Genomic DNA, 23345 nt, shown 5'->3' with positions numbered 1-23345 from the left:
AAATCTATTCTGTAAATACTCACAGAGGAATAAGCTAATTAAATACGGGAGCTGCGGGTCTTGGGCTAGGACATAAAGCCCAGAACTTCCCGTGAGGCAAAGGCACAGACTGCGCCACCTGTCCTGGAGAACCTGGGAACCCGCTCTAGAGACTTGGGCTCAGCCCCTTTTCTTTCCTCACACTCTAATTGGCTACTTTTCCCTGGGCTCCGCCTCCTTCTCTGTCTGGACCATTAAACAGGCAAGCCCTACCCAGGACCTGGATGCGGCCTCCAATCAAGTGCCAGGCCCTGGAATCCCTCTAGAGAAGCCCCCTCTCCGGCGAGGCGCTTTGCTCTCGTCCGTGATTGGCCAGGCAGCAGCATGGGGTCCGCCTCCTTCTCTTCCAGATAGGTCAGCGGTCTTCAGGACCACATCCCTTTCGGCCGGTCCCTGCCGCTCTTTCCCTTCGCTGCGTGGCCTTGGGCGAGCCCGGTCCTCTGCGGAGAGCGCCCCGCCCTCTGTGAAGGCCCGCCCGGGAATTGGCGGCGGCGCTGCAGCCATTTCCGGTTTCGGGGAGGTGGGTGGGGTGCGGAGCGGGACTTGGAGCTGCCGCCGCCGCTGCCGCTGCCGCTGCCGCCGCCGCCGCTGCCGCCGCCCACAGAGCCTGCCTTGCGCCTGGTGCTGCCAGGAAGATGCGGCCGGGGCCCGGAGGCTGCTGCTGTCGCCGCACGGTGCGGGCGAATGGCTGCGTGGCGAACGGGGAAGTACGGAACGGGTACGTGAGGAGCAGCGCCGCAGCCGCAGCCGCCGCCAGCCAGGTACTAGGGGCCCGCGCGGCGGGGCCGGGGTGGCGGTGCGGGCTGGCGGAGGGGCGGCCGGGCAGGGCGAGATCTCCTGGCCATCCGCTGGGCAATCCGCCGGGTGGGCGCCGCTCGCAGGTGTGGGCGGCAGTGTCCGGCCGCTGGCCCGACCTCCACGAGCCTGGAGGCTCAAGGACGGCTCGGGGGCTCCCCACGTCCCCGCGCCTGGAGGTCTTCCTCCCTTCCCCCCGGAGCTCTGGGTTCTGCTCAGAGCCCCGGGTACCTTTCTCTGACCCATCCTGCCAGAAGTGTATGCCACCCCCAGGGGAAGCAATGAGGGACCCCTTGGACCCCAGTGGGAGCCACCCAAGGGCTCCCGAGGGTCCGTTCAAACCCCCGAGGTTGTTGCTTCCTCTTGAAGTCGTGCAGCCTTCCAAAGAAAACCACCCATGGGGTCCTTAAGAGGCAAAGAAAGTTAGGCAGTGGTGTCAGATGGAAACACACCCAGCCTCTCCCAACCACATTCTGGACTACCACGTTCGCTCCCCAAGCAGGACATTGGTCCGTAGATCTGGCAGGGAATCCAAGCTGGTCCCTCGAAAGCATCGTTCTCTTAACTCTGCCCGTGGTAAGACTCTACCCCAGGCTCCAGGTTGAATTGGGTGGTCCTTTCGACCATTTTCTGAACACGAGGGCTATCACACAAGGGGATTGTTTAGCTTGGTGGTGACTTGCGATGACTCCGTACTAATTAACCATGCTGAATCATCAACCAAGTTCAGGCAGTTCTAAAATATTTTGAAAAGTTCTAAATTCAAGACAGTGCTTATTATCAACCTTACAGTGCTCTAGACTGACAAGTATTCTGTTGAAATGTGTTTTTAAAGATGAGCTGGTTAAAAAGATGCAAGATCAGTGTTCCTGGAAGAGAGTGTTGCGATAATTTCCAGTTGACTTTAATACGTTTAAGTCTTGTACAGATACTCAGGAACACTTAGAAAGTACCCTGTTCCCCTTTAGCAGGAGTGTGATAGGATGGTGATCTTAATTTGGCTTTAACAGAAATATCTGGCAGGCTCCACTCGAGATGGTAGTTACGATGGATAGATCTGTTACTGTTTGGTGTGAAGCAGAAAATAATGCATTTTTCCAGGTCATGTGAGATATTGAGACTGAGAGTTGAGGGGAAAAATAAGTAAAATAGACTTGACCTCCCCTGAAGTTGTAAGTTGTCAAAGCGAAGTAATACACAGATCAAAAGATTTGTTTTCACTTTTAAAGAAATAATTGTGTGAGGGAGGAAGTGATAACAATGAGCTCATTATAAGCAGTGGAATAGTTTGTCGTTTTCCTAGCAATGTAAACGACTTATAAGACAAAATTGTTGTGATATAGAATGTAATAGGGAAATTTAACGGGTAGGAGTTAGAAAATACATTGTAGGTGAATGAGTGAGGTATGATTTTTTTTTTTTTTTTTTGAGATGGAATTTCGCTCTTGTCGCCCAGGCTGGGGTGCAGTGGCGCGATCTCGGTTCACTGCAGCCTCCACCCCGTGGGTTCAAGCGATTCTCCTGCCTCAGCCTCCCGAGTAGCTGGGATTACAGGCGCCTGTCACCACCCCCGGCTAATTTTTGTATTTTTAGTAGAGACCATGTTGGCCAGGCTGATCTCGAACTCCTGACCTCAGGTGATCCGCCTGCCTTGGCCTCTGAAAGTGCTGGGATTACAGGCGCGCCCGGCTGAGGTATGATTTTTTTTTTTTTTTAATGAAAAAGGAAGTCAAGAGAGGTGTTCACGCTTCAGAGGTGCTTTGTGTTAAAATACTGCTTTCAATCCCTGTGAGTTATGTTCTGATATAGTAGGAAATCAAGGACCTTTCTCCCATAATCTCTTAACAATTTGGCATTTGTAGAATGATATTTCTTCAGAGCTTGTCAACTAATAAGGTGAATAAATATCAAGGTACTAACATGACATTTTAAAATCTGTATAAATAACATTTGGTTGACTTTTGGGTACATGTTTTATAAAAGTTTCACTCAAGGCACATTGGTGGCATTTAAAAGAATGGTCTGTTGGAATGCTGTGAGGGCTGCAGTATCCCTTCTAGAAAACTTACTTCTCACCAGTATTTTTTAAACAGACTTCAGATCTGGAGCTTTCTACACTCTCAGATGGAGGAATATTGTCTGTGAATTTTTTTCTTTCTTTTCTTATACAAAAGAGAGATCTTGGTAACTACATGAGAGTTATACAATATCTTAACATTTTTTAAAAGTTGTGTTCATTTTAATTAAAGCGATGTGCTTGTGCTCCAACCTCTACCTGTCTTTCCCATTTTTCTGAGGGAAATGTTGCCAACTGTGCCATCAAAAATACGCATACAGCTGTGTGTCATGCTTTTACTAGAATATGAATTTAGAATATAACATGGTTGAGATGTAAATTATTTTCCTCACATCTCCCACCATGTCTTTTAATGAACAGGAGAGAAGTCAGAAATGTCTAAGATCACTTTAAACGCCTAAGATCACTTTACGCTCTCGAGTATGTTTCTATGCTTGAAGGCATGATTGAATGTATATAGTAAAAGAACAACTCTTGGATTTCGGTTTAGAATTTGGTTAACTAGATGCTGTGTTAAGGAGTTATGAAACAATCAGACATTGCTGTTTAGTGATGACAGTAGACACACAGTTTTCACAATAGTAGCAGCTGAGCAATAAAGCAGTAATTTTTCCTCTTTGCTATTCAGATGAGTGGGAGGAGCACAAACCTTTATTTGAGGTAAAGTGTGGCAATTTGCCCAAGGGAAACTTTTACATTAGCATTGGAAAGAACCTTTGAGAGTTTATGTAATTCAGTCCTTTATCTCTTTGTAGGACTTTATTAAAATCAGTCCTGATAGAAAATTCTGTGCTGTTTTTAAAGATCTCCAGGGGATTTGCAGCAAGTTTTTTTCTATAGCAAATTGCATTATTCCGTGATCTTAATTACCAAATTTCTTCCTGTGGATTTAACATTTGATTAAGTAAATGCCATGTTTTGGTTGTCCCTGAAATACAATAGTTTGTTCGTGTGTTTATTTTTAAAACTCCATGTTAACAGCTCTTTTTAAAAGAGCTTCCATTTCTGTATAGAACTTTGGAGATTTAGGTTTTCCTTTTACTTTCCTCAATTAGTTAATAAGTATGAAACAAAAAAAATTAACTACCTTTGAGACAATTTTGACCCTAACTTTGTTCCCTTTGGGCGTAGTTTTTTTTTGTTTGTTTTTTTGGAGTCTCACTCTGTCGCCCAGGCTGTAGTGCAGTGGCCAGATCTCAGCTCATTGCAAGCTCCACCTCCCGGGTTCACGCTGTTCTCCTGCCTCAGCCTCCCGAGAGGCTGGGACTACAGGCGCCCGCCACCTCGCCTGGCTAGTTTTTTGTATTTTTTAGTAGAGACGAGGTTTCACCGTGTTAGCCAGGATGGTCTCGATCTCCTGACCTCGTGATCCGCCCGTCTCGGCCTCCCAAAGTGCTGGGATTACAGGCTTGAGCCACCGTGCCCGGCCTGGGTATAGTTTTAATGAGATATTAGAAGGATGAGAACTCTCTGGCTGTCAGAATAAAAAATTCTATCTCGAGGAATTGGGGCAAAAGTTATGTTCTTATGTTAAATAATAAGACAAGCAAAGTAGAAAGAACAAAGTGTTAGTCTTGCTTCTTAGGAGGAGGCAAATAAATAACTAATGAAAGCTGGTTTATTGAATAGTTACTAGCTTTTGTTTCCACTGAGGGGAAACAGTAACTGGGGATTTAATGTGATAGTTAAGGAAAAGGAGAAGATAGTTATGAGGCCGTAACAATAGAAATAGCTAGAATGGTCATATACCTGTTTAGATTTAGCAGGTTCTGATAAGATACCTCAGATTCCTCAAGGCTTTTCAGAAATAATGTAATTACAACTTGCAGGACCACATTTTCATTTCAATTTTTGCTCTGAGGGGAAGCATATCTTGATTTTTACATAACTGCAGCTGAAGAATTCCAATTATTTGAGGCACTTAGGAATTTTCTTTAACAGGAATTCTTGGGAAGTGTGTAAGCAACTATGTTCTTAAGATAGTATTTTAGAACTAGGATGTTCAGAAAAGTCAGACTTGCCCACTTTTTAGGGTTTGCCCAGGTGCCATAGAAACTTGCACTGCTTTGAGCAAGACAGTTTATTGGTTGATTTAATTAGATTCAATTTTTGAAAGAAAGAAGCAGTGTTTATTGGTAGAATAGGCAATTCAGAGGGATGGGTAGAGGCAGTGTTTGCATTCTGAGTGGGTGTGCCACACTTGATTAAATAAATGGTTTGTGGACTCAAAGGCAGTTCCCTTCTGGGTAGTTTCTGAGAAGCTTCTGTAATATAATTCACAATTTGTGACCGATTAAAAAGTAAATCCTTTGCTCTTGACCCATTTACTGTTAGAAAATTTATCTTAAGTTTGTCTTTAAGACTACTTTTTATTACAAAGCTTGACGCGGCTATTTTTCCTTTTTTTAAAAAAAATCATTTTTACTTCTCATTATAGAAATAATACATGTTTAATTTGGGATCGTAAAGCATTGGGATAATCTGTGTGTTAGGGTTTTTTTTTTTGAGACGGAGTCTCACTCTGTCGCCCAGACTGGAATGCAGTGGCGCCATCTCAGCTCACTGCAACCTCCACCTCCGGGGTTCAAGCGATTCTCCAGCCTCAGCCTCCTGAGTAGCTGGGATTACAGGCATGCACCACCAGGCCTAGCTAATTTTTGCATTTTTAGTAGAGACAAGGTGGAAGTTTCACCGTGTTGGCCAGGCTCGTCTCGAATTCCTGACCTCAGGTGATCCACCTGCCTTAGCCTCCCAAAGTCCTGGGATTACAGGTGTGAGCCACCGTGCCCAGCTGGAGGTTTGTTTTTTAATGTGGTCTATTGTAAATCGGTCTGCTACTTTCTGATAATTTCTTTTTTGTTGTTTGTTTGTTTTCTTTGTTTGTGAGACAGGGTCTCACTCCAGCCTGGCCTGTGATGGCACAGTCATAGCTTACTGCAGCCTCAACTTCCCGGGCTCAAGCAATCCTCCCACCTCAGCCTCCCGAGTAGCTGGGTCCACAGGTGTGCACCACTATAGTGGGCTAAGTTTTTTTTTTTTGTTTTTTTGAGACGGAGTCTCGCTCTGTCGCTCAGGCTGGAGTGCAGTGGCGTGATTTCGGCTCACTGCAAGCTCCGCCTCCTGGGTTCACACCATTCTCCTGCCTCAGCCTCCCAAGTAGCTGGGACTACAGGTACCCACCACCACACCCGGCTAATTTTTTTTTTTTTTTTTTGTATTTTTAGTAGAGATGGGATTTCACCATGCTAGCCAGGATGGTCTCGATCTCCTGACCTCGTGATCAGCCTGCCTCGGCCTGCCAAAGTGCTGGGATTACAGGCTTGAACCACTGTGCCTAGCCTTTTTTTTTTGGAAGAGATGGGTCTTGCTATGTTCCCCAAGCTAGTTTCTTTTTTTTAAAAACAAACAAACAAACAAAAAATAAATAAATGTAAAGGAGAGGGAGACAGAGAGAGAGAGGGAGACAGAGTCTCACTGTGTTGCTCAGGCTGATCTCAAACTCTTAGGCACAATCAGTCCTCCCGCCTTGGCCTCCTGAAGTGCTGGGATTATAGGTATGAGCCACCACACCCAGCCACCCAGGCTGATCTCAAACTTCTGACCACAAGCATCCTGCTGCTTCAGCCTACCAAAGTGCAGGGATTACAGCCACTGTGCCAGACTATTTTGTGATAATTTCTAAGTGCAATGAAATATGCAGTTGTACAGAGACTATGGGTGTGATCCAGTCTTACTCCAAAAGATATATATTAAGGGCCAGGCACAGTGGCTCACACCTGTAATCCCAGCACTAAGGGAAGCCAAGGTGTAAGGATTACTTGAGCCCAGGAGTTCAAGATCAGCCTGGGCAACGTGACGAGACCCCATCTCTATTTAATTAAAAAATATTAAGGTATATGACCAGGCACCGTGGCTCATGCCTGTAATCCCAGCACTTTGGGAAGCTGAGATGGGCGGAGCACTTGAGGTCAGGAGTTTGAGACCAGCCTGGTCAACATGGTGAAACCCCGTCTCTACTAAAAATGTAAAAATTAGCCGGGTGTGGTGGTGTATGCCTATAATTCCAGCTACTCTGGGAGTCTGAGGTAGTAGAATCGCTTGAACGGAGGAGGTGGAAGTTGCAGTGAGCTGAGATGGTGCCACTGCACTCCAGCTTGGGCGACAGTGAGACTCTGTCTCAGAAATACAAAACTAAACAAAACCACAGTGAGATACCATTTCACACCACTAGGATTGCTAAAATAATAAACCAGGTATTAAGTGTTCATGAGGATATAAATTAGAATCCTAATACATTGCTGGTGGATTTATAAAATGATGCAGCCACTTTGGGAAACAGTTAAACATAGAGTTAGCATGTGGACCAGTAATTCTACTCCCAAGAAAAATGAAACACATGTTCCGGCAGAAACTTTTATATTAATTATAATAGCAGCATTATTGATTGATTGATTCAGGGTGTTGCTGTTACCCAGGCTGGCATGACATGGCTCACTGCAGCCTCCACCTCCTGGGCTCAATCAGTCCTCCCACCTCAGCCTCCCAAGTATCTGGGACTACAGGCATATGCCACCATGAGTGGCAATTTTTTTTTTTTTGAGACAGTCTCTGTCGCCCAGGCTGGAGTGCAGTGTGACTCACTGCAACCTCCACCCCGCTGGTTAAAAATTCTCCTGCCTCTGCCTTCCAAGTAGCTGGGACTACAGCCACGCGCTACCACGCCCAGCTAATTTTTTGTATTTTTAGTAGAGACAGGGTTTCACCATGTTGGTCAGGCTGGTCTCGAACTCCTGACTTCAAGTGATCCACCCACCTTGGCCTTCCAAAGTGCTGGAATTACAGGCGTGAACCACTGTGTCTAGCCCAGCATTATTTATAATAGCCAAAAAGTAGAAACAATCCAAATGTCTATCAACTGATGAATAGATATATTCATATCTATATCCATATTCATATTTATATCCATATAAAAGGATATTATTCAGCAATACTATTGAAGGAATGCAGTACTAATACATGCAGGAGAATACTACCTTGTTTATGGCCATGTGTTTATATAGTAGGAGTGTTTAAAAATGCAGGGGAATGATAAACACCAAATTCCCAATTCTTCTGGGGAGGAAAGGAAATATAGCATTTCCCCAGGACAAACTTCTTAAAAGGATTGGAGAACTACTTAAACATGTCAGATCTTGACACTGTCCTGATGGCCTCCTGTCACTGATAACAAAAAACAAAATAGGGTTTACAAGGCCCGACATGAACTTTCCCATCCCTCTCTGGCTTCATACCCTGCCAGGTCATGGCTTTTTAGCCAGTCTGGGCTTTCTGATGTTCCCCAAACACATTGCCATCAAGCACACCTCCATGGGGCCTCATTATTATTGTTATTATCATTATTATTATTATTATTTTGAGATGAAGCCTCAATCTGTCACCCAGGCTGGAGCGCAGTGGTGCGATCTCGGCTCACTGCAATCTCCACCTCCTAGGTTCAAACGATTCTCCTGTCTCAGCCTCCCAAAGTGCTAGAATTACAGGCGTGAGCCACCATGCCTGGGGTCCCTGGGACTTTAGCCTTTACAGTTACCTCAGCCTGGAAAGCTTTTTTACAGAGTTCTCTTCCCTACTCCAAGTCCATCTGCTTACACCTTACCTCCACCCTGTTTAAAATGCTCTTTTTCCACAGTTTTATTCTCACTGTAGCAGTGTGACCTGATACGGTGTATCTATTTGCTTATCTGATGTCTGCCTCTCTCACAGGAGTGTATTTCTAGTGCTCGGATCATGCCTAGCTCATAGCAGGGACTCAATAAGTGTTAAATGAATGAATGAATGATAACTTTAATATTTTATTTAATGGAAAAAAGATCTAAAGCATATAAGCTAAATCTTAAGTTTTGATAAAGCTAGATGTTGAGTACAGTTTTATTTCTATTTTTTGATGATAATTATTGTGTCATATTTCATACATACGCTCCTGGTTGATAAAAACTAGCTCCCTAAAATAATGTTATAGACATAAGAAAGAAATGAATTGTGGTGATACATAAGCCGTTAAAGAAACCCATAGCCTCATTTATGGTATATCAGGTTTGCAAGTGGTTTAAAATAATAGCGGTTTGCTGAATGTTCTTACTAGCGTGAGGGGACAGCTTGTGAGAAATACGAAATGGCCAGAGAAGGTCCCGGGAGTCTGGCACACTCTGGTATACTTCATCACCTCTGCCTGAGCTCTCCCTACAGGGCAGTGGGGCCAGTGGTGACTTCTGCAGCACCCTCTCCATTGTCTTACCAAGGGCTTCAGCTGTGAGATGCCGGCTGGTGCTACGCGTCAGCTCTTTTCTCTGCTCTTTTCTCACATTGATTTCAAACGCCAAGAAGCTGGGCTGAGAAACCAGGCCTGTGATCCTGGTTGGACTGCAGTCCACCACGTGCTGAAGAACTCTGCGGGTTGTGCTAAAGGGGAGTGTCTTTATTGCCTCCTGTATAAGCTTGACTTTTGTATAGGCAAGCAGGTTATTTCCAGGACAACTAAATTAGTTGGTGCCAAACCTCATTTCCTAGAAACAGATATTTTCTTAGTAGAGGAAACCCATATAATCATCTGTTTCCATCTAAGTGTAGCTAATAACATGAATAACAAAAAAAGCTAATTATTTAAATAGCAAAAATAAGTATGGAAGATGAATGTGAAGTAAAATTCTAATATTGAGCCACTGATTATTTTAAAACAATCCGATTAAATTGTAGTACCTCTGAAATAATTAAAGGGAAATTTGATTCTTAGAACACCTCAATTCATTGGAAGGCCATGGAATTAATAAAATAAAAAAAGAAAATCTCAGGCAATATAAACTAAGGAATGGCAAATGGAATATGTATTGATTGGTGCAAACTAATTGTGTTTTTTGCCATTGAAAGTAATTACTTTTGCCATTACTTTTAATGGCAAAAACCATGTAATGGCAATTACTTTTGCACCAAACTATAAATAATTGGACTCTAGTTCCAACTTTGGTATTTAACTTTCCCACAACTGTTGACAAATTGCTTAATCTACTTTCCTTGATTTTGTCAGTCAAGTGAAGAGGAAGAGATAGCTTGAGAAACATTTGTAAGAGAAATGCTTACTACTTTGTATGTGTTTTTCATCTTGCATATTAAATATAAATTCCTTTAGGCGACATTCTTTAAAATGATTTCCTAACTCCCTTTTATATTTACACCCATGTTCTCTTTAAAAAAAGAAATACTGCGCAATTCTTGAAGACAAAGATTACCTCTTATTTGTATCATCAAATATAGAGTACAGTTTTTTTGGTTTTTTGTTTGTTTTTTCTGAGATGGGTCTTGTTCTGTCACCCAGGCTGGAGTGTAGTGGTGCCATCATGGCTCACTGCAGCTTCAACCTCCTGGGCTCAAGAGATCCTGCCATCTCAGCCTACCCAGTAGCTGGTACTACAGGCATGCACCACCACTAATTTTTAAACATTTTGTGTAGAGATAGGGTTTCACTGTGTTTCCCAGGCTGGTTTTAAACTCCTGGGAGCCAAGCAGTCCTCCCGCCTTGGCCTCCCAAAGTTTTGGGATTACAGGCATGAGCCACTGTGCCCAGCCTAGAGTACGGTTCTTGACATATAGATAGAAATTAAGTATTTGTAGAATGAGTGAAAAAAAATGAAATGATTATATTGATTTTGAGTTTCTCAGTGGAATAGGGCTTTGGGTTCCTAGAAGAAACTTTAATGTCAAAAAATTATTTTGTAGTTTTGAAAATGTTAAAAAATTGAACATGAGAAATCTCCACTTCTCTGGGCACGTGAAATTAAAGGGAGGGATGATCAAGTTGTGAGAGATTGCCTAGACTAGCAGTGCTGATGCAAGAAGGTGAACATGTAGACTCCTGTATTCTGTACCCACACACACACACAAACACACACACACACACAGTCCCCTACCTCCTGGGAAAGCAAAAGTTGTTGTTGTTATCGTTTTTTGAGACAGAGTCTCGCTCTGTTGCCCAAGCTGGAGTGTAGTGGCACGCAGTTTCGGCTCACTGCAACCTCTACCTCCCAGGTTCAAGCGGCTCTCCTGCCCCAGCCTCCCAAGTAGCTGGGATTATGGGCGTGCGCCACTATGCCTGGCAAATTTTTGTATTTTTAGTAGAGACAGGGTTTCACCATGTTGGTCAGGCTGGTCTTGAACTCCTGACCTAGTGATCAGGAGTTCAGGGGAGCCCACTTTGGTCTCCCAAAATGCTGGAACTATAAGCGTGAGCTACTGCGCCCGGCAGCAGAAGTTTTTGAAGATTTCTAGACAATGTGTGTAAAGACCTTTAGACTCTAAAGTGAATGTTTTTGCCTTTTGCAGTCTTAGGCAGATACAGTGAGGTGTAAAACACCTCTATCCAAACACCTGAGTTGGACTGGGCTGCAGATTTAAGTCCTTCAGTTCAGTGTATCTCAAGGGTGGGATCCATTGTATGTTTGTTACAGGCCACTCCCTCTAGCTTTATCTGCTAAGCACTGTGAGATTGTGCTTGATTTCACTTTGCCTTTCTAGTTCAGGCCTCCAGCCTCCCCAGCTGGAGGAAAATGTCCTGTGTAGAAAACTGGTCATAAATTTAGGGCTCTTATGGAATTTAGTCTGTCATGCCAACCCATACAGCTGTCAGAAGTTCTGCTGGTTTTTCTTTCTCTTGGAGTTCTGCCTATGGCAAGCCCCAGTTATCATCACTCGCGCTGAAGCTCTGCAAGTGCCACAAGGAGAGAGAAAATGGCTGGCACTTTCAGCTCACCTAGAAAGGGCTCTTCTCCCTGTGGAATTTTAATTCTGCTAGTCCTCTTTGCTATGCATAGAAGACAGCTCTTCAATCTTTAAAGCCATTTATTTATTTGAATAATCTATATGGTTTATCTCGTTGTTATTGTGAAAGCAATAGCTTTCCTCTCTCTATTAAAGCTAACCTAGAAGTGGAAGTCTCATTGTTTTTTGAATTTTTGTTACCGCAAACATAAGAATAAGTTTGTTCTGGACCAGGCATGGTGGCTTATGCCTGCAATTCCAGCATGTTGGAAGGCCAAACTGGGTGGATTCCTTGAGGCCAGGAGTTCAAGACCAACCTGGGCAACATAGGGAAACCTTATCTAAAAAAAAATTACCCAGGTATGGTGGCGAGCACTTGTATAGTCGCAGCTACTCCGGAGGCTGAGGTGAGAGGACTACATGAACCCAGGAGTTTGAGGCTACGGTGAGCAATGGTTACGCCACTCTACTCCAGCTTGGACAGCAACAGAGTGAGACCTTGTCTCAAAATAAATAAATAGGCCAGATGTTTAAAGTAGGAAGTCAAGGTGGCCAGCCATTCCACTACAAGATAACCAGTGTTTTTAATTTGGTTTGTAGCATTCCCGATTAGCATGTGTGTACATGAGTTTGTCATTTTACCTTTTTTTTGTGGGGGCGGGGGAGACAGAGTCTTGCTTTGTTGCCCAGGCTGGAATGTGGTTGCAGGATCTTGGCTCACCGCAACCTCCATCTCCCAGGTTCAAGCAATTCTCCTGCCTCAGCCTCCTGAGTAGCTGAGATTACAGGCATGCGCCACCACACCCGGCTAATTTTGTATTTTTAGTAGAAATGGAGTTTCTCCATGTTAGTCAGGCTGGTCTCAAACTCCCGACCTCAGGTGATCCGCCCGCCTTGGCCTCCCAAAGTGTTGGGTTTACAGGTGTGAGCCACCGCGTCCGGCCGGGAAATATTTTTTAAAAATTTCTTGAAGCCCTTAAAGTTGACAGGCTCTGCTAACATGACAAATACCCAATAAAAATGTAGAAAAGAAGTTCTAAGAGATTTTAATATAGAATCTCTGTCTGTTAACTTTTTTAGTTGAGAGTAACAGCAACTGACTCTGGTTAAACTAAGCAAAAAGGTGATTTATTGGAAGGACAATAGGTATGCAAAAAAGGGATGGGGGATGAAATTGAACTGGTCTCAGAAAGGCAGGAGTTGCCACAGCTCTTGGGACCTCAGCGGCAGGAGTTTGTGAACCCTTTCTTCAGGACATTGGAGACTCACTGCCCTTCAGACTCTCTCCCCACTGACATTTTAAATTCCCATAAAAGAGGGTTGTTGGATTTCTTTTGGCATAGGTGTCGATGCTGTGTCCATCAGTTATGGTCCAGGAAATATGATCACAAAGCATACACGTGACCACCAGGGGCCCATCCCTGCATATCAGGGAGTATTTCCAGAGAAGGGAAATTGACACAAACCGGGTTGCCTCTGCAGTGGTGTGCACCACAAAACCAGATTGGAGCACGTGGAGGGGGCAGAGTGGAGGGTACGGTATTACAGGCTCAGAACATGTCAGCAGTGGAGAAGAGCTCAGATGAAGATGCAGAATTTGTGGCAGAGCTGCACTTGTACTCCAGTCTTTCGGCTCTTGCATCTCTTACACTGCGATGCTTATCTAGAGATGGAAAAGTGTTACAGCAGAGGCTTGGGTGGCCAGTGAGTGTGATAACTCCTGGGCAGACATCAGTGCCCAGTGTGTACGGGATGCCACTGAACTGAAGTGGAAATGTTCCACTCCATATATGCTTGAAGATCTCCTTTTGGGGGTTTTCAATAGGAAAATGATAATGTCAAAATATAAATGTGTTTCACAGCTAGTTTTGGAAACATTTTTCATTCCATTCCGCATGAGATACTTACTGACAAAAATTAAGAAATTTATGCCGATTACAAGAAAAACTGTGGACTTCCTCCTTTTCTAAATTTCCTTGCTGAAAAAAGGAGACACTTCTGAACATACACATTCAGAGCATGGTATAGCCTATGTGATTTGTGTAAAGCTCCAAACTGTTCTCTTTAATATGTGTGGTATGCAGTAGGGAGAGGCCAGTACATTTCGGTAAAATTCCAAGAAAGGACAGTTTCAGCAGAACGGATTTTAAGGAGCAACAGAAACACACCACTTGAAAATGAGTAGGGTTCGTTTAATGGACAAAGCATGATAGCAGTTCTTTGATTGCCAAAGAATAATGGGTGGTTCACATTAGACATTAAGTTTTTAAAAATAATGTTCCAAACCATTCACCAGCTAGGCAGGTTCTGTTATCCTGCTGTAGCATGCAGCTGGAATGTGCTTATTTGCTTAAGGAAATCATGCTTTTGTGATTTTGTATTCATATCAGAAATGTGTGCTTCTGTTTCCTAATAATTACTTCGCCGTTACTGCATCGTAACATAGTTACTCCCTGTCCTTTCGTGGGATTCTTGAAACCTTTACTCAGGATCATTTCTCCTAAGTCAGTTTACAGTGCACTAGAAACTTTTTTATTTTAATTGTTTAAAAAAAATTTTTCCTGAGACTTCAGAAAGACAGAAGGTGACATATAATCCAGGGTTTTCTTTTGCTATAGAGGATATCATTAGGACGTTTGGCAAAATCTGAATAAAGTTGTAGACTAGGCTGGGCACAGTGGCTCATGCCTATAATCCCAGCACTTTGGGAGACCAAGGCAGGAGGATAGCTTGAGCCCAGGAGTTTGAGACCAGCCTGGGCAATGTAGTGAAGCCCCATCTCTACAATAAATAAGTAAATAAATAAGCTGGGCATGGTGGCACTTGCCTGTGGTCCCAGTTTCCTGGGAGGCTGAGGCTGGAGGATCACTTAAGCCTGAAAGGTAGAGGCTGCAGTGAACCATGATTGCACCACTGCACTCCTTCCTGGGTGGCAGAGTCAGATGCTGTCAAAAACAAAAACAAAAACACAACTTTCTACCTCCTTAAAATTCTCTTGTGCCCCACAAGAAGCTCTTGGACTGAAGCACAGAAAGTCATTACTAATTCTATCTGGAAGCCAGAAAATAAGGTGGAGCCAAAGATGACTCTAAACTTGGGAGACTGGGTAGACTGGATAGTGATGCTGTTGACCAAAATAGGTAATAGAAGAGGAGTGTCAGGTTTTCACTGAGAGGGAGGGTTAGGATGGTGAGAAGTTCAGCTCTAGATTTGTTGAGTTTGAGGCGCCCATGAAGTCAAAGTGGAGCTATATAGGAGGCAGGTGGAAATGTGAGTGTGGAGTTCTGGAAAGGAATCTGGGATTGCAGTATAGGCTTGAGCTTACTGGTAGCATGGAAGGTCTAGCTGAGAACTCATAAGTAGATGAGAATTCGCTAGAGAGGCTATCGATAGTGAGGTGACTGAGGTTGTGATGATAGACATGTTTTGCTTTTATTAACTCTGTTTTAGTCCAAATGGTGAATTAAGTCAATGACAAAATTTAGTTTAAGCATTAAAAAAAATGGCAAGTAAAAATTCAGTAATACATACTCGTAAAAAACAAGAAGAAAAATCAAACCAGTTTAGAAGGTTATGAACAAAAAATATGCCTTCTTTTCCCACCCCACTCCTTACCCCAGTTTCTTGTGTCTCCTTCCAGACAATTTTAGTCACATGGAAATATATGTATTATGCATATGGCTTATCTTTTATTATACTTTCCCATTATTGCTTTGGTTAGGAGTACCTTTTCAGCTGCTTAATAAACATGGTTGACAGCCCACAGGCATGTGGACAAAATGGCTCATTAGTTTGATTTTTTTTTCCTTCTCTTGTTCTGTAAAGTGTTTTATGGTGGTGTGCTTGTAGTCTTGTCTGAAAAAAATTTCTCTCTTTGCATTTGTATTTTCTTCAACAGTAATATTACCATTCAAGCAAAGATTTCTTGATATTCCTAAATCTTTCCTTGATTAATAGTGCTAAGATAGTGTCACATTCTTCTTTGCTTAACGTGAGCAGACTGTGAACACACTGATATGAAATGTTATTAAGTGTTAACTATTTATTAAGACTTCATAAATACTACCCTGGGTGCTAGATGTGCAATGATGAGCAAAACAGACCTGGTGTTTTTCCTCAAGGATTATTACCTTTGTATAAGAGAGCAATACCATTATTATTGTTTGAATCATGTGAAAGATATGATGTAGCATCAGTTCTTAAAGGTGAGTGATTTTGTTCTCTCAGAGTTTAAAGACTTTTCACCTTTGAGAGACCCGCGTGTCAGTTGGCATGCCCAACCGCGCCCCCCCCGCCCCCCCCCAACATCAGTCACTCTGTTTTGACTGAAACCACATTCCAGAGTCACTTCTTTTCATAGGTTCTAAAGGTGGAAAAAAAGAAACCCCACCCACTTCTTAGTTGAACCTTAATTCTTTAAAATACATTTAATTTTGAATAAGGCTTTGGTAAAGTCACACACATTATGAAAGTTCTTCATAATGGTTTAGCATCCTCCTCCCTAGAGAGTCCAGCCTACGGTATGAATTGACTTGATCCTGCCTGTGTGAGTGTGCCTGAAATTAAGGCTGACATCTTTCAGAGACCCACCCACAGCATTCCTGACCTGTAAACTTGCTGCACGTTGGTTAGAGACTGCAGGGGGACTCTGTGATTTCCGGGCTTTTTAATGATGTGTACAGTTGAGAGTAAATAGTTTAAATAATTTCATAGTTAGGGAGAGTTCAGCACTGGTATTAAACAGAGTTCTTAAGGCAAAATATTTTCGGATACAGTTTTTAAAGAGATGATCCCGGCCGGGCGCGGTGGCTCAAGCCTGTAATCCCAGCACTTTGGGAGGCCGAGACGGGCGGATCACGAGGTCAGGAGATCGAGACCATCCTGGCTAACCCGGTGAAACCCCGTCTCTACTAAAAAAATACAAAAAACTAGCCAGGCGAGGTGGCGGGCGCCTGTAGTCCCAGCTACTTAGGAGGCTGAGGCAGGAGAATGGCATGAACCCGGGAGGCGGAGCTTGCAGTGAGCCGAGATCCGGCCACTGCACTCCAGCCTGGGCGACAGAGCGAGACTCCGTCTCAAAAAAAAAAAAAAAAAAAAAAGAGATGATCAGAATGTTAATTTTTTTGTCTTTTAAATTGCTTTTCATTTTGCTTTGCCCAGCTTAATAACTTTTTTATATTGTTATGTTGTTAATTTTTAAACAATTTTCTGTCTTCAGATATTGGCTCAATTTTAGCTATTCTGTTCTAAACACGTTACAACCTTACTCCCACATAAATGTTTAAGTGTTAAATATTGACACCAAACTTTTTCTCCTATGTGAAAGAGATTGATGAAGACCTCAGTGAGTTTGTGAATAGTTTTCAGAAGTTATTTAGATCATCAAGTTGAATCAGTACCAACAGATTCCTTCCATCTGCCATGCCTATCTGAACGCCTGTCCTTTGTCACATACAACTGTGTCTTTCCAAACTGTTCCAATTTGTAACACTGAAGCAGCTTTCCAAAACTAACATTACCAGGATAGGATATTCTAAAATATCTTTACCCCTTGGATATGCATAACAATTGATTGTATAGTTATGTAACTTTCATTAATTTGTTTTTATTTGTTTATGTCATATCTCTGATCAGATTGCCTGAGAGGGCAAGAAAGGATCTTTTAGTTCTTTGGGACTTTTCATGATGTTTGACAATACGCCTCTGGTAAATTTTGATTAACCATCCTCACTGCAGTTGTTCCAAAGTTAAGATTAAAGTTAACACACAAACTTGTCTAGCAGATTTCTTCTATAAAGCAAGATTTCCATTAAAATTGACCAAGAAGCAAAAAGTTATCATCTATGAGATCAAAAGTAAAGTAGCTTGGTTTTTGTATATTAAAGTCCAAGTGTCCCAAAAGTTAAAACAAGGGATAATCTCACAATTTTTGGGAATGAATACTTAAGATGAAGGGGGACAGAAGAATTCACGACGGTTACTAACAGTTTTTCCCCTTGTTTTGGGTTTCACTTTCTTTTTACTTTATATAATGCTGGACCACACTTTGTTTTTTTTTTTTTGTTTTTTTTTTGAGACAGGGTCTCACTCTGTCACTCAGGCTGCAGGGAAGTGGCACGATCATGGCTTACTGCCGCCTTGACCTTCTGGGTTCAGGTGATCCTCCCACCTGTCTCCTGAGGAGGTGGGACTACAGGCATGTGCCACCATGTCCAGCTAGTATTTTTTTTTTTTTTTTTTTTTTTTTTTTTGTAGAGACAGGATTTTACCATGTGCCCAGGCTGGTCTCAAACTCCTGGGCTCAGGTGATCTGCCCACCTTGGCCTCCCAAAGTGCTAGGATTACAGGCATGCGCCAGTGCACCCAGCCTAGACCACACTTATGTAATATAACATCTTAGTTTTTTGCGTGATTTACTTATGTTATCACTACCGACAAAGGTTAATTTGAACTACGTGTTTCTACAGGGGCCTACTGCTGATAATTATTTGGAATACTATATAGCTGGGTGGCTTTGAAAATGTGTGATAGTAAAACATTTACAAATATTTTACATTCTAAAGCTGAATTTACTTTTGAACTTTTGATCTCTTCGTCTGTAAGCTAATATAGTACTTTTTTCAGGATAGGCTTTCTCTTGTTGATTTACGTTTTTTGCTTTTTTTATTAGAACAAAAGAAATTACGCTAGCATTTTAGGATCTATTTAAGGAAATCAAATAATGGTAAAGACCAGTGTTAAGTGGTGTTCTTACACAGTCCTTCTTGCTCCCCTTCCTTTACTGTGCATCTGAAATGCATATAATTTATAAATTATTTCTATTGAAAACAAGTAGCCCAGGCGGGCTCGGTGGCTCACGCCTGTAATCCCAGTACTTTGGAAGTCCGAGGTGGGCAGATCACAAAGTCAGGAGATCGAGACCATCCTGGCCTTGATCCAAAAGAAAACAAGTAGCGTTTTCTTTGGGATCACCTCTTAGTGTTACATTTGACTATCACTTACAAAATTCTTTTTTTTTTTTTAATTTTTTTTTTGAGATGGAGTGTCGCTCTTGTTTCCCAGGCTGGAGTGCAATGGCGTGATCTCGGCTCATCACAACCTCCGTCTCTCAGGTTCAAGCAATTCTCCTGCCTCAGCCTCCTGAATAGCTGAGATTACAGGCATGCGCCACCACACCCGCCTAGTTTTGTATTTTTAGTAGAGATGGGGTTTCTCCATGTTGGTCAGGCTGGTCTTGAACTCCCAACCTCAGGTGATCCACCTGCCTTGGCCTCCCAAAGTACTGGGATTATAGGCATGAGCCACTGTGCCTGGCCTAAAAATTCTTTTTTTTTTTTTTTTCCTTGTTTCCAGTGAGGTTGGAACTTAGAAAATTCTTTTTTTTTTTTTTTTGACGTGGAGTCTAACTCTGTCGCCCAGGCAGGAGTGCAGTGGTGTGATCTTGGCTTATTGCAACCTCCACCTCCCAGGGTCAAGCAACTCTCCTGCCTCAGTCTCCTAAGTAGCTGGGATTACAGGTGTGTGCCACCAATCCTGGCTAATATTTGTATTTTCAGTAGAGATGGGGTTTCACCATGTTGACCAGGTTGGTCTTGAACTCCTGACCTCAAGTGATCTGCCCGCCTCAGCCTCCCAAAGTCCTGGGATTACAGGTGTGAGCCACTGTGCCTGGTGGAACTTAGAAAATTCTTAAGGTGGCCGGGCGTGGTGGCTCAAGCCTGTAATCCCAGCACTTTGGGAGGCCGAGACGGGCAGATCACGAGGTCAGGAGATCGAGACCATCCTGGCTAACACAGTGAAACCCCGTCTCTACTAAAAAATACAAAAAACTAGCCGGGCGAGGTGGCGGGTGCCTGTAGTCCCAGCAACTCGGGAGGCTGAAGCAGGAGAATGGCGTAAACCTGGGAGGCAGAGCTTGCAGTGAGCTGAGATCCGGCCACTGCACTCCAGCCTGGGCGACAGAGCGAGACTCGTCTCAAAAAAAAAAAAAAAAAAAAGAAAATTCTTAAGGTATAATTCAGCAAATCTCTGAGGACCTAGATTTTAGGTAGGAATGTTTTTCTTGCCATGATGGAAATAAACATATTTAACCTCTCTTTTAGATCCATCATGTTACACAAAATGGAGGACTATATAAAAGACCGTTTAATGAAGCTTTTGAAGAAACACCAATGCTGGTTGCTGTGCTCACATATGTGGGGTATGGCGTACTCACCCTCTTTGGATACCTTCGAGATTTCTTGAGGCATTGGAGAATTGAGAAGTGTCACCATGCAACAGAAAGAGAAGAACAAAAGGTAATTGTTAGGGAGTTTTTGATTCTGTAAATAAAAGCCTTTTATAGAAATCTTAGTATTTTTGCACAAAAGTTTTTTCTTGGAAATTTGGGTACACATAAAAATTAAAATATTCCAGATGTAGTTAAATGAAAACATTCTACAAAGAAAGCTGAAAACAAGGTTAAAGATATCAAAGCATTCAACATGTGTTTAATCAAGAAGAACCTAAGGAGGTAGGCAGCACTATCCCTATTTTATGGATTAGAAATCAAAAAGTCACAAGTTAAATAATATTTCCTAAGATGCCTGGTGTCAGAGGTGCTGTGTGGACAGAGGACTGTGAAGTGAAAAAGCCATGCTCTTTCTGTTCGTACCCCTGTGCTGAATCCCAGGTTGTGTTTACAATTTTCTGAAAAGGTTGTATTATTTGGAATTAATAATGTGTTTTCTCACAGATACATTATACATAGTTGGGTGATTCACACATCAGCTCCTCTCCCCAGACAAACAAGCTGTAATACAGAATGTGGCCAACCAATTCTATTTACAGTAAAAAACACTCTTATTTTAGGGATGGTAAACATATGAGCATGGTTGTCTTTGTCGAAAAGGGCTTCATTCACTTCATTTTTCTCTGCATGTTCCTTTGTACCTCTGAAGGGTTTTTTGTTTTTTTAACTTGTTATTGACTTGAAGCTCACTTCTGGAGTTTTATACATTATGTTTGTGTTACCTAATCTCCATAAATAAATAAAATGAGGGTTGACGATGCCTGATTTTACTAAAAATAAAACCTCTGTGTTGTTGGCATGTCCCCCATGGCAAAAGGTTGTCTTTTAGCCCAGGGGAATGTACCAGATTAGAGAAGGACTTAAGACATTATAGTTTTTTTGTGGTCCCTGTGTGTCTGAGGAAAAGAGGCAGGTGTGGGGTGAGCACAGTCACCACTGAGACGAGCCAGTGAACATTGATTGTAGAAGAAACAGTTATTCAGGTAATGGATAGTGGTCATGTGGAAATGGGAAGAGTGCATCAAGAAAACATTGTCGGTTACTAGGAAGACAAAACCAGTCAGTAGATATATAGATTCAAAAGTAGCTCCTGGGAGAACTCAAGATTAGGCATCCTTCCTTTCATCTCAACCATCTTGTACTCCATCTGAGCCCCAGCACAAGTTGGCCATCCTACTCATTGCCCTGCAAGTTAATTTACAAACAAGGTAAATAAGTTTTTTGAATACCTAATGCAGGCAAAGCCCTGCATTCAGAAATTGGTCCAGTGGCCCTAACTAATTTTTATCTTTTAAAACCCAAACACTAACATTTTTTATTTTATTTTAATATTGTTATTTTTTAGACAAGAGTCTTGCTCTGTTGCCCAGGCTGGAGTATAGTGGTGTGATCTCAGCTCACTGCAACCTCTGCCTCCTGGGTCCAAGCAATTCTCATGCCTCAGCCTCCCAAGTAGCAGGAATTACAGACATGTGCTACCACTCCCCAGATAATTTTTGTATTTTTAGTAGAAATGGGGTTTCACCATGTTGGCCAGGCTGGTCTCGAACTTCTGACCTCAAACGATCCACCTGCCTTGGCCTCCCAAAGTGCTGAGATTACAGATGGGAGCAACCATGACCCCAAGGGCAGTTTTTGATCAGGGGATTGTCCATAGAGCTTGCACAGCTGGTCCAAGTGTGATGAATGAATGAAACCAACAAGATGCATCTGAATTACTTTGTTTGTGAGTACATTATCTTTGGAACTTGTTTCATGTTTACAGAAAGTAAATTGGTGGTTTAAGTGTTGGGAGCTGCCTGTGTATCCTTTGTGTGAAAGAATTAGAACACACAGATTTCATTCTTAAGTAGTTTCTAATTTTGTTGAGGAAACAAACATTTTAAAGTTATGGGCCTTTGCAAAACCATTATACAAGTAAATAATGCTAGATTATATGAAGATATAGAACAAAAAAAAAATCTGAGTAGCATAGGGTTAATCAGGAAACAATTCTTGGAGGAAGTAATACAAGGAAATGTGGGGGTGCTGAGGAGAACATTTGCCTCTGCAGGTTATGGAGAGGACTGTATTAAATTATTCACATTCATTTCAATAGAATATTCCCAGTAGATAACATTAGCAGTTAAAACAGCCAGCTTCTGCCATTTTCTTACAAAAATTCAGCCGGTAGAGGAAAAGGGAATGTCATTCCTTTCCTGTCATAGATCATGTTTGTTTTCTAATGCTGGATTAGATATGGGGAAGGAGGGAGGCAAATTAAGTGTTAAACTGGAAGGAGGTGAGGGAAAGTGGTTGCTTGGGATCATAAAATGCAAATATAATGTTGCTACTTCCTCATTTCAACGAGAGAGTGGTATCCATAACCACATCCTGGTTTTCTTCCTCATTTCATTCTAAAAGAGAGCCCAGTTTAACTATGTTAATTCTTTGTTGCAGGGAAATACCGTATGTTGCTTTGAATACAACTAAATCACATGGTCATACCAATAAAGATGAGTTACCATGAGTCTGTTCTATTTTATATAAATTGCATGAAATTCTTGGAATTTTTTACCCCTTAATCCTCTGTTATTCGTGGTGTTTTGGATGAGAATGTTGTTTTTCTCAGTCTGTGGTTTATTTCTTTGTGATGTGAGGTGAAGCTAGTAGTTCAGAAACATGTAAGTGACAGATAACAGCAAAAGCTTGAATTAATAAAAATGTTCCAGGCTGAGGTAGGAGGATCACTCAGGGCCAGGAGTTTGAGACCAGCTGACACAACATAATGAAACATCTCTACAAAATGAAAAAACTTAATTCAGAAAAAAAATTCTAATATTTAGATAGGAAATTGCTAGGAATGTAAGGAGTAAATTATGGTAAGTAGTTACCACACACTTACTACATTTTAAACTAACATTTTGCCTCCACAGCTTGTTCATGATCAGATACTTAAAAATGGGAGGACCAAATACCATGTTCTCACTTATTTTTTTATATTTATATATATGTATGTATATATTATATATGTATATATGTTATATATGTGTGTATATATTATATATATATATATATTTTTTTTTTTTTTTTGAGATGGAATCTCACTTTGTCACCCAGGCTGGAGTACAGTGGTGTGATCTCGGCTCCCTGCAGTCTCCACCTCCACGGTTCGAGGGATTCTCTTGCCTCAGCCTCCCAAGTAGCTGGAATTACAGGCATGCACCACCACACCCAGCTAATTTTTTGTATTTTTAGTAGAGATGAGGTTGCACCATGTTGGCCAGCCTGGTCTCGAACTCCTGACCTCAGCCTGCCTTGGCCTCCCAAAGTGCTGGGATTACAGGAGTGAGCCAC

The 23345-nt window shown here is 42.3% G+C and overlaps 1 protein-coding gene across 1 annotated transcript in view; it reads left to right on the top strand.

Moving 5' to 3' along the window:
* Positions 1 to 516: 516 nt before the first annotated feature.
* The window catches only part of SPTLC2 (serine palmitoyltransferase long chain base subunit 2), a 103666-nt gene continuing 80837 nt past the window's right edge, over positions 517 to 23345 (top strand). Inside the window, exons 1-2 of the mRNA XM_037984324.2 lie at positions 517 to 800; positions 19822 to 20016. Coding sequence (XP_037840252.2) covers positions 675 to 800; positions 19822 to 20016 — 321 coding nt within the window. The 5' untranslated portion in view covers positions 517 to 674. The remainder of the gene's footprint in view (positions 801 to 19821; positions 20017 to 23345) is intronic.

Source organism: Chlorocebus sabaeus, chromosome 24 (genome assembly GCF_047675955.1).
Source record: "Chlorocebus sabaeus isolate Y175 chromosome 24, mChlSab1.0.hap1, whole genome shotgun sequence".
Taxonomy (NCBI): domain Eukaryota; kingdom Metazoa; phylum Chordata; class Mammalia; order Primates; family Cercopithecidae; genus Chlorocebus; species Chlorocebus sabaeus.
The sequence above is the reverse complement of the archived record's forward strand: the minus strand, read 5'-3'. Positions and strand labels throughout refer to the sequence as shown.